We start from the raw sequence: 23543 nt of genomic DNA, 5'->3' as shown, positions 1-23543 counted from the left end.
TATCCTTATTGCCCTTCACCAAGGCACTTGTTTGAAAGCTAACTCCGCCTGTCTTGATTCATTCGTATCATTGGATTCTCAATGTCCTCGTTTGTGCAGCGCTTCCCACAAACATTTGTCCCAAATGTTATTCATGTTTTCTAGGGGACACCAAGTGTGACACATCACGTGGCCACTCTATGGTGAAGTCTAGCCATTACACAATTGGTTCACGGAAGCTGTTCAGGACATTGAGACGGACAGGATGGTAATCCACAGTAAGCAAACAGTGAAATCTTGACAAAGGAACAAATAACTCCAAAGTAAACAGTTGCTCTTCGATTCCATTACCATTTTGGCAGGGATACCATCTCAAAGTTTAATGGGTTTCAACAAATTACAAACAATAGACCGTTTGTTCCAGGAGGAATTAGGCTCTATTTTACCATCTCAGTTATTTATATTGTACAGACACAAATGTACAATGTGTTCATCATAATCGACTGAGATTTCTGGTGGTGACAACTTGTAAATTAAGTGTCATTATTAGATTAATAATAACCTGGGAACGTATGTAAATAAATAATAACTTCTGCCATGTTGGCACAGAAATGTGGCTTAGGCCTAAAATATTTAATCAGCTGGACAAACTTTTTAATGAGGTAATACAGGATACCGATAGGGCTGTGACAGTCATGGAATTTTGGCTGCTGGTAATTGGCCGGCCAAATGATGCGGTCTCTGTAATAAAACAAAAATAAATGTATATATTTGTTTGGGGGGGCACATTTTTCCTTTCCACATTTTCTCCTTTCCCAGCTCCGGACTCCATGTGCTGCCATAGAAATAGAATGAATAGAACAGGCATCCCCATTCAAATCAATGATCGCATGGGAAGACTGGCGGCCATTGCAAGTGTACCCCTAGGGTAAAGGCAGGAATTGAACACTTTAGGGATGTACACCGTTAGTTGGCTAGCTGCCGGAAAATACATTTGACCCGTCATGCTTATTGGTCTATAGGTGGATTTGCATAATTTTGTGGAATTTTAATTGGTGCGTGTGTATTTTCATAAATCGTCATGCAGTTTATCACACGCGCACAGCATACAGAGCCTAGTTTGAGGAGCGGAATAGCCAACCACCTATCAGACAGCGCAAGAGTTTCTCCTCAAAAGCCTGTAGGCTACTGGAGTGAAACCTGCTTTTGTACGCTCAGTCATTGCGGCACAAATAACAATTCTAAATGCAATCACGTGATAACTTTGGTGGCCACGATTAATTGAAAAGTAGCTATTTTTATTTGTCAATCTCAACTAGTGCCCTCCCAATCGCCATTCGGACGCATATGCTATAGCCTGCCTACCGTTGACTATCAAAGGTCACCCACTACTTTGCCATGTGAGCTTGAGGTGGTATAATTGTTTGAAACCTGAACGTTTTACATTACTTCAAATAATTAGGCACGCCTTACCTTGCTTCAAAGTAGCCATGTGAAAATCAAGCCGTGGAGGCAATTATTTTATAGACTTCCTCATGCCATTAACCAGCATTTATCTCTTGTTCTATTGGTTTTCAGAAAACTTTCTATCGTTGTCCAGAAGCCAAAAGCACAATCCTAGTCATTTTAGCAACTCATCATAGTAGTTTCTATTAGATTCCCCCTCTTTCTAAGTTTCTACCTGATATTTTCATCTCTGTCACATATGGAACTGCTCGCATTAAGTGCACAGTTTCTAACTGTTCCGCTAATTGCAGTTGGGCAAATGTTTGAAAAGGATGTTTTGTTAGCTGCTTCATTACATGAGTTGCATGTTCAATAATAGGCTATATATAGCTTTAGGCTTGCTATTGCTGCATGTTTCCATGCACTTAATGAAAAATGTCCAGTCCTTGTATGCTTACATAGTATCAGAGGAAGAGGCGAAGTGAGAGGTTTTACTCTCGCCAAGATCTGTCCAAAATAAGCCCAATGCGTTTCTATGGGCTTATTGTGGGCCTAAGCTAGTTGCCTGCCTTCCCGCCTTGGGTCGACTACCATTGTTAGGGCGGAAACATAAGCATCTCGTCATTGTATACAAATCTCTGATAATATTTTCTGTTGGTCAGACATTTTATAGTTTGTGAAAAAAATGTAACCGGTTGTTGACTGGTTTAATGAGGGTCAGTTTGAATCCCTAGAACCCATCAATATGTGCTGTGATTTATTGATTTAACTCAACTGAGCGAACCAAAATTACATTCCAATGCATGAGCATCATCAGTTAACGTCATTTGAATGAACATTCTACATTACTATGGAAATTATTGCATCACAACACCAGACGGCCATTGCGAGTGTACCCATGAATTTACCAGTCAAATTACCAGCCCATTCTATTCATGTTTAAGCAAAGGGCAACAACGTTTCATCACATCACCTAAATTCACTACAATAGGCAAGGCCTAATATGTAGACTAGTATACAAATGGTAGATTAATGCCTAGTGATGTAAAGTAATTAAGTAAAAATACTTTAAAGTACTAATAAAGTAACTTAAGCATCTCTACTTTAGTTTACTATTTACATTTCTGACAGCTTTTACTTTTATTTCAAGAAAATAATGTATTTTTACTCCATACATTTTCCCTGACACCCAAAAGTACTCGTTACATTTTTGAATGCTTAGCAGGACAGGAAAATTGGTCAAATTCATGCACTTATCAAGAGAACATCCTTAGTCATCACTACTGCCTCTGATCTGACGGACTCACTGCACACACAAGCTTTGTTTGTAAATGATGTCTGAGTGTTGTAGTGTGTCGTCGTCCTCCCCCCGCCCCGGCTATCAGTAAATAAAAAAAGAAAATGGTGGCATCTGGTTTTGGTCAAAATAAGGAATAAAACATTATGAATACTTTTATTTTTGATGCTTAAGTATATTTGAAACCCAATACTTTTAGATTTGTACTCAAGTAGTGTTTTACTTGGTGACTTTTACTTGAGTAATTTTCTATTAAGGTATCTTTACGTTTACTCAAGTATGACAATTGGGTACTTTTTTCCCCACCACTGTTAATGCCCCAGCCTGTGAATTAACTTCTAACTTCTCTGTCTTCACTGTTCAATTTTTGTGCAATGCATGCATCTCTGTTGGCATCTCCATTGGCCTCTCTCTTCCATCCACTCTGTATGTCTCTTATAACTCCTGAACCAGTAGCCTAGCCCAATGCGTTTTCCAGAAGTAGAAATATATTTTGGTAACTTATTAAAGTAATTAAAAAACATACTTCACAAAAATATGAACGCAACATGTAAAGTGTTGGTTCCATGTTTCATGAGCTGAAATTAAAGATCCCAGGAATGTTTCATGCACACTAAAAACATGTTTCTCCCATATTTTGTGCACAAATGTGTTTATATCCCTGTTAGTGAGCATTTCTCCTTGCCAAGATAATCCATTGACCTTATAGGTGTGGCATATCAAGAAGTTGATTAAACAAAATTATCATTACACAGGTGCACCTTGTACTGGAGACTATAAAAGGCCACTCTAAAATGTGCAGTTTTGTCGCACAACACAATGCCACAGATGCGTGCAATTGGCATGCTGACTGCAGGAATGTCAACCAGAGCTGTTGCCAGAGAATTTAATGTTAATTTCTCTACCATAAGTTGCCTCAATGTCATTTTTGAGAATATGTCCAACTGCCTCACAACAACCGCAGACCACGTATAACCACGCCAGCCCAGGACCTCCACATTCAGCTTCTTTACCCGCTGGATGGTCTGAGGCGAATCACCTTGGACATTGATGACTGTGGGGTTGCACAACCAAACCATTTCTGCAGTAACTTTCAGAAACCACCTCGGGAAGCTCATTTGTGTGCTCGTCGTCCTCAACAGGGACTTGACCTGACTGCAGTTCGGTGTCGTAACCGACTTCAGTGGGCAAATGCTCACCTTCGATGGCCACCGGCATGTTGAAAAAGTGTGCTCTTCATGGATGAATCCCGGTTTCAACTGTACCGATCTTATGGGTGAGTGATTTGCTGATGTCCGCATTGTGAATAGAATGCCCCATGGTGGCTGTGGGGTTATGGTATGGACAGTCATAAACTACAGACAACGAACACAATTACATTTTATCGATTGCAATTTGAATGCATAGAGATACTGTGATGAGATCCTGATGCCCACTGCGCTCCAGCAGGTATATCTCACTGATCATCCCTAAAGCCAACATTTCATTTGGCCGCCTTTCGTTCCAGTTCTCTGCTGCCTGTGACTGGAAAGAATTGCAAAAATCACTGAAGTTGGAGACTTTTTATCTCCCTCACCAACTTCAAACATCTGCTATCTGAGCAGCTAACCGATCGCTGCAGCTGTACATAGTAAATCGGTAAATAGCCCACCCATTTTTACCTACCTCATCCCCATACTGTTTTTATTTATTTACTTTTCTGCTCTTTTGCACACCAATATCTCTACATGACCATCTGATCATTTATCACTCCAGTGTTAATCTGCAAAATTGTAATTATTCGCCTACCCCCTCATGCCTTTTGCACACAATGTATATAGACTCCCCTTTTTTTTCTACTGTGTTATTGACTTGTTAATTGTTTACTCCATGTGTAACTCTGTGTTGTCTGTTCACACTGCTATGCATTATCTTGGCCAGGTCGCAGTTGCAAATGAGAACTTGTTCTCAACTAGCCTACCTGGTTAAATAAAGGTGAAATAAAAATAAAATAAAATAAATTGTTGTGCCATTCATCCGCTGCCATTTTGAGCATGATAATGTATGACCCCAAGTTGCAAAGATCTGTATACAATTCCTGGAAGCTGAAAATGACCCAGTTCTTCCATGGCCTGCATACCCACCAGTAATGGCACCCATAGAGCATGTTTGGGATGCTCTGGATCAACGTGTACGACAGCGTGTTCCAGTTCCAGTTAATATCCAGCAACTTCGCACAGCCATTGATGGGGAGTGGGACAACATTCCACAGGCCACAATCAACAGCCTGATCAAGTCTATGCGAAGGAGAAATGAGAAATAATGGTCACACCAGATACTGACTGGTTTTATGATCCACGCCCCTACTTTTTTTTAAAGGTATCTGTGACCAACATGTGAAATCCATAGATTGGGGCCTAATTAATTTATATTGACTGATTTCCTTACTGTAACTCAGGAAATCTTTGAAATTGTTGCATGTTGCGTTTGTGTTGTTGTTCAGCTTCTGATGTTATGTGATCATTGGCTGGTGGTAAAAATGCATTAAATGGGGAATCCTCTGTTCTTCCAACACCCAATGTTTATGTTTACAATGAAATGTATTACATCAGAATACCCAATGTTAGAGTATTTCCAATCAAATTTCTGAAGTAAATTGGAACCTTTTGCTATCAGTTGCATTTGCATAAACGCAGTGATTGGATGATAGCTGTGAGGGTTAACGAATCTGGATCAAATCCTTTGATCTTCTCAAGCTCTTTAATGATAGAATTGCCGAAGGAGTGAAATGTAATAGCTGAATAGAGATGGGAGCCAGGCTACATATCGTGCTTCACCAACGAATAGCACCGCACCACTCATCTCTGACAGTAACCTTCTGGTAACGAGTCCATTTCCTTGGCCACAAGGCCAAGCAACTGCCCCGGGCGCTGAAGCTTTGTGGGGGGGTTATGTGTACTGAAAAATACTCTGGTTGTGGCTGAATGGTTAAGGGTTTAGAGTGAGAGCAGCAGTGCTTTTCTGATGTAGCTACTTCAAGTATGGCCTCTTTTGTTTGTTGTGACATAGTTCAGTTCAGTACACACAAACTCTGTGGATTAAGTGATTTAAAAAAACATTTTAATGACTCATAATTTTTGAGTCATTAATGTATGCGAAGCCTGTGTATTATGATAATGATATATGCTCTACATTATTTATTGAGTCCTGAGACAAACATTTGCAATGCATAAGAAGCTTGCTTCAGGGACCCACCAGCAATGCTGAGAGGAGATAATGCTTACCTACCAAAGTCCCTGTTTTTCAGAAAAATCTTCAGAAATTAGAATGGAGGAATGGGAATAGAAAATATTTGATTACCTATTGATGTCATAAAAGTATCTGAAGTACCTTCCGAAGTACACATTCTCATCAAGAGCAAATGGAAGGTAGTTTAAATTGATTGAACCAGCATGTGAAATGGTCTGTTAGGGGTAAATATTGGTATGTGGTTCACTTGGAAACCGTGCATATATTCAACCATTTCTGCCATAAATGCTTGGTTCAGGATAAATCACAGGCAAATAATTACAGTATTCATAGTAAGAATGAACAATAAAAAGGCTTGATTTAAAAACAAACCATGTCATTTGTGCAAATAAAGACGAAAGGCCGGGGAGGGAGGTGTCACCTCTGCTGCTGAGCTACATGGTAATTGGTTTTCGGGGCTTTGCTTTCACGGTCAGGGGAAAGGAAGATTGCTTCATTAAGTTCCCTTTCTGATAACCGCCACAGCCGCCGCACCAATGGAACAGAAGATCTTAACTGAATGGCTATGCCATTAGTAAAGAAAAGTGCCTAAGGGAAATGAACTGGAATGGTGCATAATTAAGATAATAGCTCTATTTGCACATGGCAGTATTAAAAAGACTGAATCGCATTCAATTACGGGTTCCGTTAGTCTTTTATATAACACCTTTGCTGTGGTGGTCAATTTTGAGACCATTTTTATACAGCAACATCCTGAACAGCTTGAGGTGTAAAAGGTTTTTGCTCAATTATTTTAAGGAATTGCAGTTCTGGAGGATTGGGCCGCTTGCACCAAGCACATGTTGAATTGGTCCTGCAAAAGAAGGTGCGTTCTCTAAACTCTACATCCATAAGGTTCCCTGGCCTTGTATGTTAACAACTCAACACATGAACATGTTCCCAAATGCCTTTTCATTTTTGATTTTAATATGGTTGTTGGTACTTTGGCTTCTGGCAACATATATTTGAATTATTATTTTGTACCCATTGACAGTTTGTTTGATCTTGAACTGAACTACAAATGCTGGCATAGTTTCTGTCTCTGTGCTTGGTTCTGTCTGTCTTCTGCAGTTATTAGCTTGTGTCAACAAGCTAATAAGATGAGGAATAAATTACACTCCCATAACCTTTTGTGGTCTCTTGTCTCTAGCTGCACAGCGGATGTCAAAGGTGGAGGTAGAGAGAACATTTTAGACATTCTGCTGAACAGACACACTCCTACACACAGTGAGTGTTTGCCAGAAAACACCCCACCAAATTCCATAAATATTGAAAGTGAACGGCATGGGCCCTCCCAGAATGGTCTGAGTTGAGGGATTTTGTCGCGCGCACACACGCAATCAAGCAATGTTCCCTGTAACTGAGGTCCGCAGCGGTAGAACACTGTCATGGGCTTGTCTCTGTCATCATGAGTAAGATAAATGACACAGGCTGATCACCTGTCTGCATCGGCTTGTCAACTCAACCTCTTCCCTAATGTCAGGGAGAATTACCAGAGCTGTTGATACTACCAGAGCTGTAGATAGCCCGGGGAGGGAAGGTCGCCAATGTGCCAGAGATTACTGTAATCGCCATACCATATGATAAAGGTTATGGCATGTTGGCACAATCTCTAGATTGTCTGGAATCATGTATATTGACCATGGTAAATGGGGCACAGGGTGCACTAGTCTCTCACAGCCACTGCAAGGAAAGGCTATTCAATAATATATGGAAATGATGTCTGGTCTCCGTTACTTTGTGGATCACAGCTTGTTGCATGGATAGTTTCTAGTAACTACAACTTTGGTGTCTGTGTGTAACGGTGTATACTTTGAGAAGGCGTGCAGTACACGGCCGCCATAAAAATGACATTTTCTAAGGGTTTCTTTGTGTCAGCCAGCCTAGCATATTTTATATTGTAATGGTGTCATTTGTATTTATTATGGATCCCCATTAGCTGCTGCCTTGGCAGCAGGTACTCTTTCTGGGGTCGAACAAAATGAAGGCAGTAATGAGACGTATTTCAGAATAGATTCTTTGTCCTCTGTGCATGTAAGAGAATACATGAAATGAACATGGTTCATTATGATATGTATGTGGTTTGTCCATGTCGTCGTTCAACATCATGTAGACGATCTTGTCAGTGGTTTGGTGTCTGCGGTCATATGAATAGCCATCTTCCGTGAATTGACAGTTTCCATATGTATGCCAGATTTACCCGTGTATTATTCCATGTAGAATATTGCATGATCAAAGGATAAAACATCAGATATGTGTTGTATCATGTTAAAAAGGAATTGACCATGCCTAGCTAACTGACGAGCATGACATGTTTTAGCTTGGCATTGTTTTTTTATTTGGATTCGATCAAGATAAGTGAGTTCCACAGCGGTTTGAAAGCAGAGTAAATCGGGCCTGAAGGGTTTTATTTGGGGATTCTGTTTGTTTGCATTCTGTTGCAGAGGCAGCACTCCAGCTGTTGGAGCCATTCCCACATGAGTGTAATCGCAGAGGATGGCTAGTGGTAGATTCTCACGGACACCCGCACACTAATGTTTCCCAGATTCTTGGAAGAAATGACCCAAATACTCAGTGACTCAAAGAAATCTACCGATGTACAACAGATTTATTATAACTCTCAAGTCACACAGAGGATATTATTGCAAACCGTAGCGAATTCATGTTTAATGTCTTGTGTATTGAACTTAACTAGATATGTCTGCATTAATGGATAAGAGTTTTCCCATAGTAGAGCGAGGAGAGCTCCATTACTGTTGCGAAATCGCAGTATTCAGCTATAGGCCTAGGTGCAGTGAAAGTACTGTCCGGGGTTAGATTATGCCACATGACAAAAACAGATATTTTGGTGCATTGTCAGTCTCCTAACGTCTAGCGACTTGACGTAAGATTTTGAGCAGGCACTTTATTTTCCTATAAATGTTTAAGTATCCTAAATTGCAATCCTCTGACTAGCATTAAAATCATTGTGCATTTTAAAGTTGCTCAGTAATGATCATACCCCTTGCTAGGTGAATAGGATCTTCTATAAAACATCCCTATTCATCCCATGACCAAAGCAGGATGTAAGGATGAGCAGTATCTCCCTCTCAGCCATTCAGGATGCTGATTCAGTCGATATCCTAAACCTAGACAGCCTCTCTCCGTCTTAGTCCGATGCTGTGGCCTCGACCGTGCTCCCCTGCTCTCCCACTCCACTGGTCTAATGAAAGACTGTCAGTCAAGTCCTGAATGCCCAGCCAGCGCTCAGGCAGCGGTCACAAAGCACCACAACCCCTGCTGCTGGTGGGGTGGGGGTTGCCGGGCAACCTCCAGTCATGGCATGTACTTTAAACTATTGACTTAGCCTTTACCCAGAGGTCCGTGTGTTGTCAGATCTACACAGAGGTTGTGTAGAGTGGATCCTCTGCCATGCCGTCTCATCTATCTCTTCTGAGCTCAAAAGTGATTGGCCTCAAAGGACATGAAAGAGTCCCTGTATCTGTGCTGCTTTGAAAAGGATCACACATCTGGCACAGTGGGAGGAAAAATATATATTTTTATATTGCATCAAGCTACATTGAGTTTTTCACCTTGAATCATGTTGAATGTAGACGCTTGATTAAATTAGCATTTTTCCATAAGTATTGAAAAGGAAATTGCCTACAGCCAAAGTGTGGTGTTCAAAATGGCACACTGTGGCAAAGCCATTTTCAACGGAAAATGAAAACAAGGAGTTCTCATTGGATAATTTCACATACAACCTTCCCATTTTACTAATCTTTCTTCTGTTTCGGGCCTTATGAACATGACACATTAATTCTGCAGATTACCTCTGGTGCAGGGATGTGTTGATGAGTAAATAACGTATCCCCCCACCCACATAAACAGTTCTCTCTGTCTGGTTGCAACTGATTTTCTCCATGAACAGTGCAGGGGTTACCTCACCCACCTAAGCAACATCAGAACATTTCTTAGATTTATTAAAGCTAGCTATTAATAGGCCACATCTGGCCTGTTGCAATGCACTGACAATGAATATTGCCCAACATGGTCTCCAGATGCTATGCTTAGGTAATTTCCAAATCATACCAGTATAAAACAGATTTCCTTTGTGCCTCATCAAGATAAGTCCAGATTCGCATTGCTCTTATGGGCACAAAACAGCTATTGAAAAATATTCTAGCCCCTGGAGAAGAATGGATCATAATGAACTAATTAAAGAAGGCTTCGAACAAGATAAGTGAAATCTGCATGTGTTGACACTACAGGAAAGAGGAAGTGTCTAGTCCTTTCATTCTATTTGTGGAGACTGATCCATTCTCATGGGCATGCATTGAGCCAGACACTTGTTTGATACTCAAGTCGTGCTATTTGAGGTTATTATGTTGCGGAGAAAGCATAACTTGCTAGTCATTTCATTCTGACATAGCCATTTGGAAACATCAGTCACAGATTATTGGAACTTGTCAACATGAGCAAAGCTATTGGTGACTTTGATAGTCAAGCATTTTCTGTGCTACTGCAATCCTGCTCCCAATCTCTAAGTATGTGTAAGTGTCTGTGAGCAGTCGTGTGTGTGTGTGTGTGTGTGTAGTCATTTGTGTGCGCCTGTGGGTTTAGTCGATGTTAAAGTTCATGTACAGAAATGCCATGAAATCTGAGGAATTCCTCATTGTCCTGGGCTTTCAGATCTGGTCGGTGTTCCAGACAGTCTTCTGTTGGGGGAGGGAGACTTTACATTAATTACCAGACTATCCAACAGATGTGACCCTCACCCCATTCAACATAACTACTCATCTAATAAAGGACCTTCAAGAGACAATTATATTTTTGTGTATGAATTGACCATTTGTTTTATTGTTCTCTATTTGTGAAATGAGATTCCTCAATCTAACTGACAAACTGTTTATTTCAATGGATGGATGGTGATATTAGCCATTGAATGTTGCACATTTTGGGGGGGTTTAATAATGTTTCAGATTTGCTTTGGCAGCACAACCTCGATGGCTTGAGTGATAATCATTGAACAGAACTAAACCTCGGGCTAAAAAGAGCAGACTGAGAATCTCCAATCTCTGCGTCTTTAACTTGTCAGAAACAAGCATTTCCTCCTCACTCGCTTGCTCACTTGGACTCAGACTTTGTCTACTTTAGGCTACCCTGTCAGTAGCCGGTTGTCAATTCCAATGCCCCGAGTTGCTAAACATATTGACATGTTTCTGTTTCAGCGCCGGCCCCAAAGGAGACAACATCTATGAGTGGAGGTCAACCATCCTGGGACCACCGGGCTCTGTTTACGAGGGAGGGGTCTTTTTCCTCGACATCGCCTTCACACCCGACTACCCCTTCAAACCACCCAAGGTCAGCACCCCTTGCCATACTGACCACAAATGTTTTATAGCTTTAGTGCCATTGTGCTGCCCTCTTCCTCTGTGGAAAACTCTTGCTTTAATGTAATTTCAACAGCTAACATGATTTTCTGGAAATCTGGTGTACTCCTTCAAGCCTTTACCAGTTCACTGTCCATATTTTCAATTCATTCTTTATTAGACTTTTCATGAAATGTACCCTGTGGAGTATTTTCGGTTGTTGAGTGGATGTCATTATCAAGTGTATGAAATGTGCTTTTGGATATCTCTTTGTGCTTCTTAGAACCCAATTTTCCTCTCACTTGCTTTCATTTTGAGTTCTGACTCTTTCTCTCTCATTTTGTCTGTTTCCTCCCCCCAATCTTTCATTCTCTCTTTTTGTCTCTGTTTCTCTCTGAGCTGTGTAAGAACCGGCTCTACTGTTTGACAGCAGACTCAAACAAATCCACAGGCTCAAGCTCTGCTCAGTGTAGCCAGAGGGCTCAAGTGTTTTGTCCCACTGTGATCTGTAGCCAGTTCTTCCGTCACTGTAGCGCACAATACATGCTCCATTGGACTTTTGCTGTATACTATAGACTCTTACCAGAGCTTTTTTCAAGCCCCTAACTGAAACTCCAGTTTGACAAGCTTGTTGGACAGATTGGAAGTATACGATTTGGTTGTTAGGGTTAGTGGGGCAGAGAGTGCACCATTGTGGGGTTATTTATCATGTCTTATTCTCGGTGTGTTCAAAATGCCAAGGCTCATTAGAAGTTTCCTCTGCAAGGTCAGGGTCAGTCTGTCCAGATGTTGGTGATTGGAGTACTGGGCCGGTGTCAGGTGTCAGGCCTAAACAGATGTCAGACTCACTGTCAATCAGAAACACGGTAGTAAACTTAACAGGGACGTTTGTGTGGATGTTTGTTGTACAAAGGTTTGACCTAAGCACATATGAAACCAAATAAAGTAATTTTCACCCATTATTTGATTCCCTGTGAAAGTCTTATAGGAATGATTGTTTTCCTCTCAAACTAATATGTAACGGTTGTAGTGAGATTAGAGATAGGCATGGGTTTTTTTTCTGGGGAATTTCATGACAATTATAAAGGTTTTCTGCATATTGGTAAATGCACCATGCTGCCCCCTGTTGGCTATATCAAAGCCTAAGGAAATTAGAAGGCAAATTAAAATTCTGGTATTTTTTAAGGTATATCAAAACTCTGCAGCTGTGTTATAAGGGTTGTCACCATCTTCTCAACAAAGAAATGACATAATTCTGTTTCTTACATTTCTATTTTGTCCAATTTAGACTATTCCACTGCCAGTATTGCCGCTGAAGCATGTTTCTAAACTATAAATGCCTTCTTTTCCTGTAATCGCCAGGTAACATTTCGGACGAGGATCTACCACTGTAACATCAATAGTCAGGGGGTGATCTGTCTGGACATCCTGAAGGACAACTGGAGCCCTGCCCTCACCATCTCCAAGGTGCTGCTGTCTATCTGCTCTCTGCTCACAGACTGTAACCCAGGTAAGAGACCTGTCAATGTCCACATCATGAGCTGCAGTGTTCTCATTTCAGTTGGTAATTCATGACTGATTTTAAATTACATTTGAGTTGACACTATCTACACACACAGATGGCGGTAGTGTAAACTCACCGCATGACAAATTATCACCATCTCTGTGTAGATAATGTAGACTCACAGCATGAACGATTATCACCATCTCTGTGTAGATAATGTAGACTCACAGCATGAACGATTATCACCATCTCTGTGTGTAGATAATGTAAACTCTCAGCAGGAAACATCTACACACAGAGATGGTGATAATGTTTCATACTTTGATAACTGTCTGCAGCTCTTCTAGTGGTGTTCCAGCATTCCCTTCCCCAGGGACAGTAGCTCTGTTGCTGTTGAACCTGTTGATGGAATTTAAATGATCTTATTCATATTTTAATACAATGTAATAATATGCTCGGAACTCCAAAAAACCATACACTGGTGAAATGCTATTCATTAATGCATGCTCTGATCTGCGTCCTTTTTTTTTGTCATTGCAGCGGACCCTCTGGTGGGGAGCATTGCCACACAATACCTGACAAACAGAACGGAACATGACAGAATAGCCAAGCAGTGGACGAAGAGATACGCCACATAGATCCCCGTCTGACTTTTCCACTGTCACCCCCCCACCCCCACTGTACTTCTCTACCTCTCTCCCCAGCCTTTCAAAGCACACTCACTAAGTGCAATGTTATACCTGTAATCCCCCCCTAAAAAAAACTTTGTATCTACCTTTTCTTTGTAAAGAACTGTCCTTTGTTCCTTGTTGACTTGAAAGCTTCTTTTTTTATACAAAGAGTAGATTGGGATTTTATTTTCCAATATCTGAATGTTGGAATTAATGTATTGAAAAAAGACACTTATTCTAATAAGCATTGTCCCTCAACTATACAGTATGTATCCTTGTTTTCATAGTGGCTCCAGGAACAAAATGCAGATTATATACTCTTTTTACTTTACTCTAGGTTCTTGTGTATTTTTTAATTTCCCATTCCAGTCATCAATGGTATCTGCATGGAACAGGAGGAAGATTTGCATCAAATGACATGTCATGCTCTTCTACGCTTTCTGGTTTTGTTTGTACTGTATGTATTTTTTCAAACGCTTTTGAGGCAGACCACAGAAATATAGGTCTGCTTGTAAAAGAGGCAGGACTTGTACATTTACTGGCTACTCTGGCATGGCAGGGTGGTTTGTTGTGCACTTGTATTAATGAAGCACCCAATAAAACACTGGTTGGCTCGTGAGATACTCTTCTGTAACTGTGAACCCTCTATGACAGGTGTTAAGATGTTAATCTCTGGACCTATCAGCCTTCTGCCTCATGACTGACACACACACACACACACACACACACACACACACACACACACCTGTGCCTGAGCATATAATGAACTGGGAAACCCAGGGAATGAGTGAAACCAGGGTCAAATAGACTACAGCAGAAGAAACTGCATCACAGGTCTAGGTTAAGAGGTGGGCATGAACCATAGACCATATATGAACCTCTCTTTCACCTTGACTTGGTGACACCATATTCAGTGATGCTCCACATTTTATTTTGGCCCTCATCCGACATGTGCTTTTTCGTGCATCTTTTGTTTAATGTATGATATCAAAATGTCAGATCAGTCTACGAAGACCTAATGTTGAATGATCCCTGTGCGCCGATTTGCCTTCATTATTATGAGTGCAACGATATGAATCCACTGCACCCGCGGCACTTCCGTTCCACAGAAGGCGATTTGCACGAGCACAGGCAGTGGAGAGATCCAGACACAAAGGAGGTGATTTGCTACTTGGCTGACGTTACTTTTAATATTGAATATGCCTCATGAGTTATAAAATATATTGAAGTTCTCTGAGTGTATTCAACTTGTTTTGTATTGGAAAAGACGGCTAGTTAACGACTCAACAGACACATTTGTGGTGACACTGCCTGGCTCAGGAAATACATATTAACGTTAGCTAGCTCAAGCTAGTAACTAAACTAGTTTCACTATGGTGTAACCTTGTTTGCCAACTAACGTTAGCTAAGTTAAATATCTCAGAATGTTGAAAGGTTGAGGTGGGCGTAAACGTTGATGTAACTACAGTATTTTTCCGAACTTTCGAGCTTAACGTTGGCTAAGGTCTGGGCAGTCAAACGGTCGGCTAATAACGGGTGGGGGCGAGAAAATCAGCAGGTCGGACGTTTGTGACTAGCGTTAACTAGCTAGCTAGATGGTTATGCTAGCCAGCTGTTAATGTCTACTTTGTTAACCAAAACTAGTCCAACCAGCTAGACTTGGCACAAGCAATTGCAAACGTAAACTACTGTAGGCGAACTCGCTAGCAAACTGCTATAGCCTCTTTGCTCCAGGAGACCTGTAATTTACAAACAAATGAATGTGTTAGATCATTGTCTTAACGTTTCAGGACTCCAGGAGCGAAGAGGCCATAGCAAGTAACTCCAGACCAGAGATATTAGCGAGCAAGCTAACATTAATTACTGTGAAGAAGGCCCGAGAGTGTTCCCATCAAATGGTTGGCCACAAAGACTAACTAACTAGCTGTTGTTCACCACCATGGATCCATTTGTTCCTTCTGGGCGCCTTTAGTATTAGCTGACGGTAAGTTAGCTACAATTTCACATCATTCATGATCTATTACATTTGGGGAATAATGGAGGCTTGCCATATCAGGGCTGTCAAAAATGGTTTGCTCAACCATCCATAATCCCAACATTATTGCCAGAGGAGGGATGGGGGTGGCAGCTAGCCAATTACCTTTATTTCAACTGAGCACTAGCCAAGTAGCAAGCTGTATGGGACTCCCTAACCCAGTGGTTCCCAACCAGGGATACTTGGCCTATCCACAGAGGGTACTTGAAGACTCATGAGACCATAGGCCTACTGGTGAAATGTACATGAGGGTGTCCTCTGGGCAGAGCAAAATTCCGTCGGTGGTACAGTACCTGAAAATTGTTGGAAACCTCTGCCATAACATAACGTAGCAGGTGTAAAAGAAAACACCTGAGTGCACTTCCCACATCTAGTATTCAGCAGAAAAGGAAGCTAGGTTGAATAAGCTGTATCACTGTAAACCAGATGCATCGCCGCTAAGCCTAGGGACTCCCTAAAAACATGCCACTTCGATACAGCTACGACCGGAAGTAACTCTTCCTAGCAAGTTAGGAGAGCATTTTCACTAAACCTTTTCCTAACCTTAACCTAATTCTCCTAACCAGATATGTTAATTCTCCTAACCTACTGCGTACCTTCTCCTAACCTACTACGAAAAAGTCACTTCCAGTCATAGCTGTGTTGAAGTGGCTTGTTTTTAGGTAATCTCAGCAAGCTATGTTGAGGTAGCCATTTTTCCTAGAATGTCAAAGGTGCTCTGTCATAACTGTAACGTTACTTAATTTTGCAATGGCTTGAAAGCAATTTCATTTTTCAAAGCTACTGCTTTTTTTCTTCAACTGCTGCATCACAATCGCATTGTAGGTTCCTTCTAATTTCTTGTCCAAACCGGTATGTCGGATAAGGATTCGTGTGTCAGCACCAGCTCTTCGTCGTCTTCCTCCTCCAATCAAAACAAACCGAAGGACACACCTTGCAAGAAACGGGAGAGTAAAGCCAGTATGAGCAAGACCTCCAAGCTGCTATCCACCAGCGCAAAGAGGTAACACACCCAAACCTCATTAAATATTGGCTGGTTGTCACACAACACCAACAATGTGACATTTAGTCAGAGGGGTGGGTTAATCTCCTAGATGATTGTAGCTAGCACTAAAATGTTCTTTGTACTTTATTTGTTTAAAAATATTCTAGCCTCACTGTATTGGACCAAAATATCTGTGCCATTTCTTTACCTTTGGAAGTTCATGGCTGAGAAAACAAAGATGTTTAAGGTATGGCTGGGCAATCAATGATTGATCTGAAGGCATGTTTGTTTCTGCAGGATTCAGAAAGAGCTGGCAGATATCACGCTGGACCCTCCGCCAAACTGCAGGTTGGTTTTATTTGAGCTCATCTTCTCTTTTCCAATCCGCCCCCAGTGTTTTGCGTATTGCCATGGTCAATACCTACAGGCGACTCTCCAAACAATAATTATTTTACCACTTATTCATAAAGGATTGCGTTACTTTCTGATTTCTTATGTTGTCCCATATGCTGATAAAATAAAGCTGCACCCATTTTGATCAACATGTTTTGACTGCTGGTGGTGTTTAGAAATCTACATGAAGCATAATTTTACGTCTCCCCCATTGTTGGATCAGCCTTGTAGTCATCACTCTAGATAATTTCCACTACGTGTTCAGCATGTACCAAGGATGAAGGCTGATCTGCTCTGAGGAAGTCAATATGGGTCACGATACAGAGACACGTCATCAGGGATTGGTTGCGAATGGAGGCTTCTTTGAAGCTTGAGAGAGAATGTACTGTTCTCTCAAGCAATATAAACCTGTGTGTTCACCAAGTGGGTACCAACCCAAGGGATAATAGGCTCTAAACAGTTTCAGACAAGTTTTTTGCAGGTGCAGTAAGCCTTAAAGGGACAATGGATTCATCCATTTTGGGACTTATAAATGAAATAAATGTATCCATAACTTAATGTACCCCCCAAAAAATATAAGGTTGTTTCTCTCTGACGTTTGTAAACAACGTAAATGTTAACAAGCACTATAGAGCCTCAAAACATGGTTACATTTTTTTTTTTTTTAAATCATGGTCTATGAATTTAAGTGGTTACATTTCTCTAGCCCTATCGCTCAGCTTTTTACGTAAATGGGTGAGGAGAATGGTTTAAGGTATTTGTCCCTTGTGGCAATGAGATGAAGTACACACACAAGTGACCTGAGCCATAACAATAACAAAGACCGTGGTCCAGTTAACACCAATTAGGGAGACTGTTCTCCTTTGGTTTTCCAGGTGGGTAATGACAAAGGAGTTGGCTAAAGTACAGATCTGTGGCCAGGCTAATAGTATAACATAATCTGTAACTTTATCTCATTTAATTCCAGCGCTGGTCCAAAAGGAGATAACATTTACGAGTGGAGGTCAACCATCCTGGGACCACCGGGCTCTGTTTACGAGGGAGGGGTCTTTTTCCTCGACATCGCCTTCACACCCGACTACCCCTTCAAACCACCCAAGGTACTGGGCAATCGTCAGCTACCAGTCCACTTTTACCCTCTACACTATAAAAGGGTCATCTTGGTTTAGTCCCACGCAATAAATGGGACAGATTTACTTAGTGTTCATTTTCGTGTTCTTCAGGGTATACACAGCAAAAAATGCAACCGGTGATGATCACAGTGTTTGTCATATTGTGCTGCTGCTAAATTGTTGCCACCACAGCAAAAAAGAAAACAAAAAACGAGACTCTCTTTCCAGATGCTAGAGAGCTATTTACATGTGTGCCTCTTTGTGTGTGTGCGTGAGTCGGGTCATTGCCAGAGAAGGAGGGACCGTATTCAATTTCATCCATAACAACACTAACTAAATATCCAATTTGAAACACAGCTTGTAGCTTGGCTAGTTAGCTCACTAGTTAGTGTGCTAGTTTAATTCCATGTGCTAAAAACAAATCCAAACATTTCATAAAAATGTGCTCAAATGAAATTCTATTATATTTGGATTGTTTTGTCACAGTTTACAATTTCATTACAATATGGAATTTCTTTTTGAGAATGGTGAAATGAGGATGACTGAATTTCCTCCAGTTTCTAGAACACAGCAGGCAGCATATGTACAGTACTTACAATCCCTGCGTTTTGCCAGGATTTCCCTGTTAACATGTTTAAGTACTCTCATTAACCAACAGAGGGCATTTGACACCTCCACTTGGCTCATCGCACTCTAGCAATTCCTTGTGGCAGGCAGTGCGCCTGCAGGCTGACACTCAGTTGTCAGTTGAATGGCGTTTCCTTCCGACACATTGGTGCGTCTGGCTTCCCAGTTAAGTAGGCGGGTGTTACGAAGCGAGGTTTGGTGGGTCATGTTTCGGAGGACGCATGACTCGACCTTCACCTCTCCCGAGCCCGTTAGAGAGTTGCAGCGATGAGGCAAGATCGTAATATCTTGATTACAAACAGAAAATGTAACCAATAAACCTGCTGTATGTAAAATGTGGTGTGATATATCATGGAAAATAAATACATGTGACTCTGGAGGACAACATAATGTTTGTTTCCAACATTAGAGCTGTTTTCCTCAAGAAGTAAAAATCTGCTTTGTGTTTTGTTTCCTTGCCACGATACTAACAAATATTGCAATACTGGTATCATCCCGGCCCTACATGCTTTGTCTTCTGCCCCAATAAATGTTGATCCACTTTAATAAATAGTTATACTGAACAAAAATATAAACTCAACATGCAACAACTTCAATGATTTTATTGAGTTACAGTTCATATAAGGAAATCAGTCAATTGAAATAAAATCATTAGACCTTAAATCTATGAATTTCACATGACCTGGCAGGGGCGCAGCCAATCAGAATAAGTTTTTTTCCCCACAAAGGGCCTCATTAGAGATACTTCTCAGTTTCATCAGCTGTCCTGGTGGCTAGTCTCAGATGATCCCACAGGGCTCCCGAGTGATTAAGTACATGTTTTATTTTTAAGAAGCAGGATGTGGTGGCCCTGGGCTGGCATGGTTACATGTGGTCTGTGGTTGTGAGACCCGGTTGGATGTAATGCCAAATTCTCTAAAACGATGTTGGAGACAGTTTATGGTAGAGAAATGAACTTTAAATTCTCTGGCAACAGCTCTGGTGAACATTCCTGCAGTCAGCATGCCAATTGCACACTCCCTCAAAATGTATTTGTGGTATTGTGACAACTGCACATTTTAGAAGCCTTTTATTGTCCCCAGCACAAGGTGCACCTGTGTAATAATGATCATGCTGTTTAGTCAGCTTCTTGATATGCCAAACCTGTCAGGTGGATTGATTATCAACAAAATAAGCTTTTGTACCTGTGGAGAATGTCTGGGATCTTTTATTTCACCACCTACATGTTGCGTTTATATTTATGTTCAGTATAGATTTTGATATAGCCTCTAGCCTTGTTATGTTAAATATGCCTATAGCATGTACATTTTCTACTTTTGTTTTTCCTCAAGGTAACGTTTCGGACGAGGATCTACCACTGTAACATCAACAGTCAGGGGGTGATCTGTCTAGACATCCTGAAGGACAACTGGAGCCCCGCCCTCACCATCTCCAAAGTGCTGCTGTCCATCTGCTCTCTGCTCACAGACTGTAACCCAGGTAAGATATCCATCAGGGAGCCTAACTGGCTTCTTTGTCCCCTTTTACTTGTTTCTCTTCAGATCTGCACCTGTCCCAGACTGGAAATATGATACCAGAACAAATAATAGTATTCCTGACTCCTGAGAAGGGTCAAATTTTGTGCTCAGATGTGGATTACTTTTTATTATGGGTATCACTTTGAGGCCCACACACAATGCCTCTTATATTGCATTTGTAATTCCTTATGATACCACTAAGTTGGCATAACTCATAAGTAGTTATAAAAGGCTTAGAATTCATCACTTGAAGCAGAGTAATTGTTTCAAAATTCACCACCCTCTAACTGTTATTTCGCTCATGTTGTTTTTCACTTTCAGCTGATCCCCTGGTTGGAAGCATCGCCACCCAGTACACGACAAACAGAGCCGAGCATGATAGAACAGCCAAACAGTGGACGAAGCGGTACGCCACATAGGCCCATAGAGCACAGCTGTGTGGGGGGATTTCTATTTCAGATTTTTAGTACTTTATTGTCTGGTATATTTTTTGGGTTCCTGATTAAGTTATCTGTGCAAATATGAAAATAAAGAAAAACAATGAAACAATATGTAATGTCATATATTTTATTACTCTCTGTAGGATTCTCCACTGCTTAGCTAATCTCCTGAAATTTAGTAGGCTATCCCTCAAATATAATGCATAAACAGTGCCATAACATGGATTTCACCTTTTGCCAATTCAACTTTTAATATGGAACTACAGTACAGTTGTACCACAATAGCTACAAATCTAAGTACTTTTTTACACAGTTCTGTTGTCCATGCTTATACTTTGAATAGCGTTTACCATGTTATTTTGCAATAACTAATCTCTCATTTGAAAAACCAATGGAATTTGGTGCTAAAGGAACAGTGCAAGCTCGGTTATGCTCAGATGAAGGATTAGTGATAAATTGCCTCCACTACAGTGCATTCAGAAAGTATTCAGACCCCCTTGACCTTTCCCCCATTTTGTTACGTTACAGCCTTATTCTAAAATGAATTACAATGTTTTTTTCCCACCCTCATCGATCTATACATAATACCCCATATTGTCAAAGTAAAACAGGTTTCTAGACATTTAACTTAAAAAAAAATCACATTTATATCAGTATTCAGACTCTTTACTCAGTACTTTGTTGAAGTAACTTTTGGCAGTGATTACAGCCTCGGTTCTTCTTGGGTATGACGCTACAATCTTGGCACATGTTTATGGGGAGTTTCTCCCATTCTCTGCAGATCCTCTCAAGCTCAGTCAGATTGGATGGGGAGCATCACTGCACAGCTATTTTCAGGTCTCTCCAGAGATGTTCGATCGGGTTCAAGTCCGGGCTCTGGCTGGGCAACTGAAGGACATTCAGAGACTTGTTCCGAAGCCACTCACGCATTGTCTTGGCTGTGTGCTTAGGGTTGTCCTGTTAGGGGAACTTTCAACCCAGTGTGAGGTCCTGAGCAGGTTTTCATCAAGGACCTCTCTACTTTGCGCCGCTCATCTTTCCCTCAACCCTGACTGGTCTCCCAGTCCTTGCCCCTGAAAAACATCCCCACAGCATGATGCTCCCACCACCGTGCTTCACCATAGGGAGCCAGGTTTCCTCCAGATGTAAATCTTGGCATTCAGGCCAAAGAGTTCAATCTTGGTTTCATCAGACCAGAGAATCTTGTTTATCATGGCCTGAGTCCTTCAGGATCCTTTTGGCATACTCCAAGTGGGCTGTTTGGCCACTCCACCAATAAGTCCTTTATGGTAGAGTGCTGCAGAGATGGGAGAACATTCCAGAAGAACAACCAGCTCTACAGAGGATCTCTGGAACTCTGTCAGAGTGACAATCGGGCTCTTGGTCACCTACCTGACCAAGGCCCTTCTCCCCAGATTGCTCAGTTTGGCTGGGCGGGCCAGCTCTAGGAAGAGTTTTGGTGGATCCAATCTTCTTACATTTAAGAATGATGGAGTCCACTGTGTTCTTGGGGACCTTCAATGCTGCAGACATTTTTTGGTACCCTTCCCCAGATCTGTGCCTCGACACAATCCTGTCTCGAACCTTGTCAGACAATTCCTTCGACCTCGTGGCTTGGTTTTCGCTCTGCCATGCACTGTCAACTGTGGGATATTTTGTATAGACAGGTGTGTGCCTTTCCAAATCATGTCCAATCAATTTAATTTATTCCAGGTGGACTCACAGGTTGTAAAAGTATCTCAAGGATGATCAATGGAAACAGGATGCACTTGAGTCATAGAAAAGGGACTGAATACTTTAAGTATTTCTGTTTTTTTCTTTTGTATAAATTTGCAAAAATTTCTAACAACCTGTTTTCACATTGTCATTATGGGGTATTGTGTGTAGATTTGAGGATTTAAAAAAAATCCATTCTAGAATAAGGCTGTAATGTAACAATGTTGAAAAAGTGAAGGGGTCTGAATACTTTCCGAATGCACTGTATTTACAACATGCCAATGTGGCTTTGCAGCAGTCCAATAAGTGTCTGTTTTACCCTTTACAAAGAACAGCTGTTCTAAATGGACGTGAAATTATTTGAATGAAACTACAGTAACTTGGACCCTGAGGTTTAAACCATGGAATTAATAACAGGTATGGCAATATCTGATTAGGAATAACTCTAGGTTTTGTATTAATTTTTGTTGAAAATGGATGTAATAGAAGCAATCTTTTGGACAATGATTTTAAGCTGCATGAATATACATAAATGTATATTTACCAAAATATTACTACTTGTGCAAATAATCCCAATAATAACAACATATTTCTGTCTCACATGGACCCTAGACAGCCATTTAAAGTCCAAGTACACTCACTCATCAGTAGTATAAACCACATGACTTTTAATCAAATGAACTCTTGCATGTCAAAATACATCTGGTATTTGAGGATGACTTTTACCTGCAGTGTGTTACTTAACTACTAGAGCAGTAGGTCTATGATAGGAATGATACAGGCTTTTTAATGTTAATGACGTCAGTGCTCAAATTTGTACACACACAGATTGTAACTTTCCAATAGGGACAAAGCTTTCTAGCATATTGTTAGTTATTGACATAAGACCTTAATAGTAGACCCTCTATGTACCGTTATGAGTTTGTATAGCGTTTCAGTTATATTTCTGAACTACATGTTGCATTCCTTCTGTACAACCTCAATATAATCCAATGGATATATCACAATGCACTGCCTATGGATTCACGTTATTGCGAGGCAGTCAATGTGAGAGCAGTCCAGAGATTGGCTAGGACTGTTTGGTCTAAGTGGGGAGATGAAAATGGAAAACTAGTTGTTATTGGTGAGGTTTGAAACCAGGTTTGAAACCAGGCAGGCCAAAAGTCTATCCCACCAAAACAGGCTGAAATGTCAGGTGGTCTT

The 23543-nt window shown here is 41.0% G+C and overlaps 2 protein-coding genes across 5 annotated transcripts in view; both read left to right on the top strand.

Moving 5' to 3' along the window:
* LOC118364384 (ubiquitin-conjugating enzyme E2 E2-like) overlaps window positions 1–14134 on the top strand; it is a 37197-nt gene extending 23063 nt beyond the window's left edge. The window contains exons 4-6 of the mRNA XM_035745887.2: window positions 11200–11332; window positions 12703–12850; window positions 13385–14134. Of these exons, the coding sequence (XP_035601780.1) occupies window positions 11200–11332; window positions 12703–12850; window positions 13385–13482 (379 nt within the window). The 3' untranslated portion in view covers window positions 13483–14134. The remainder of the gene's footprint in view (window positions 1–11199; window positions 11333–12702; window positions 12851–13384) is intronic.
* Window positions 14135–14377: 243 nt separating this feature from the next.
* Window positions 14378–20735, top strand: LOC118364383 (ubiquitin-conjugating enzyme E2 E1). 4 transcript variants are annotated; one of them, XM_035745885.2, is made up of 7 exons: window positions 14392–14674; window positions 15306–15499; window positions 16376–16553; window positions 16833–16883; window positions 17896–18028; window positions 19999–20146; window positions 20506–20735. In XM_035745885.2, exons 3-7 carry the CDS (start codon window positions 16405–16407, stop codon window positions 20601–20603), a joined length of 579 nt encoding a protein of 192 aa, XP_035601778.1. In that variant the 5' UTR covers window positions 14392–14674; window positions 15306–15499; window positions 16376–16404; the 3' UTR covers window positions 20604–20735. The 4 variants fall into 4 exon arrangements, with proteins under 4 accessions (XP_035601776.1, XP_035601778.1, XP_035601777.1 ...); XM_035745886.2 differs by having other exon boundaries at window positions 14397–14674; window positions 16417–16553; XM_035745883.2 differs by lacking the exon at window positions 15306–15499 and having other exon boundaries at window positions 14378–14674; window positions 16417–16553.
* Window positions 20736–23543: the final 2808 nt, after the last annotated feature.

The sequence above is a fragment of the Oncorhynchus keta genome, chromosome 31 (assembly GCF_023373465.1).
Source record: "Oncorhynchus keta strain PuntledgeMale-10-30-2019 chromosome 31, Oket_V2, whole genome shotgun sequence".
Taxonomy (NCBI): domain Eukaryota; kingdom Metazoa; phylum Chordata; class Actinopteri; order Salmoniformes; family Salmonidae; genus Oncorhynchus; species Oncorhynchus keta.
Note: the sequence above shows the minus strand (reverse complement) of the source record. Positions and strands in the feature narration are given on the sequence as shown.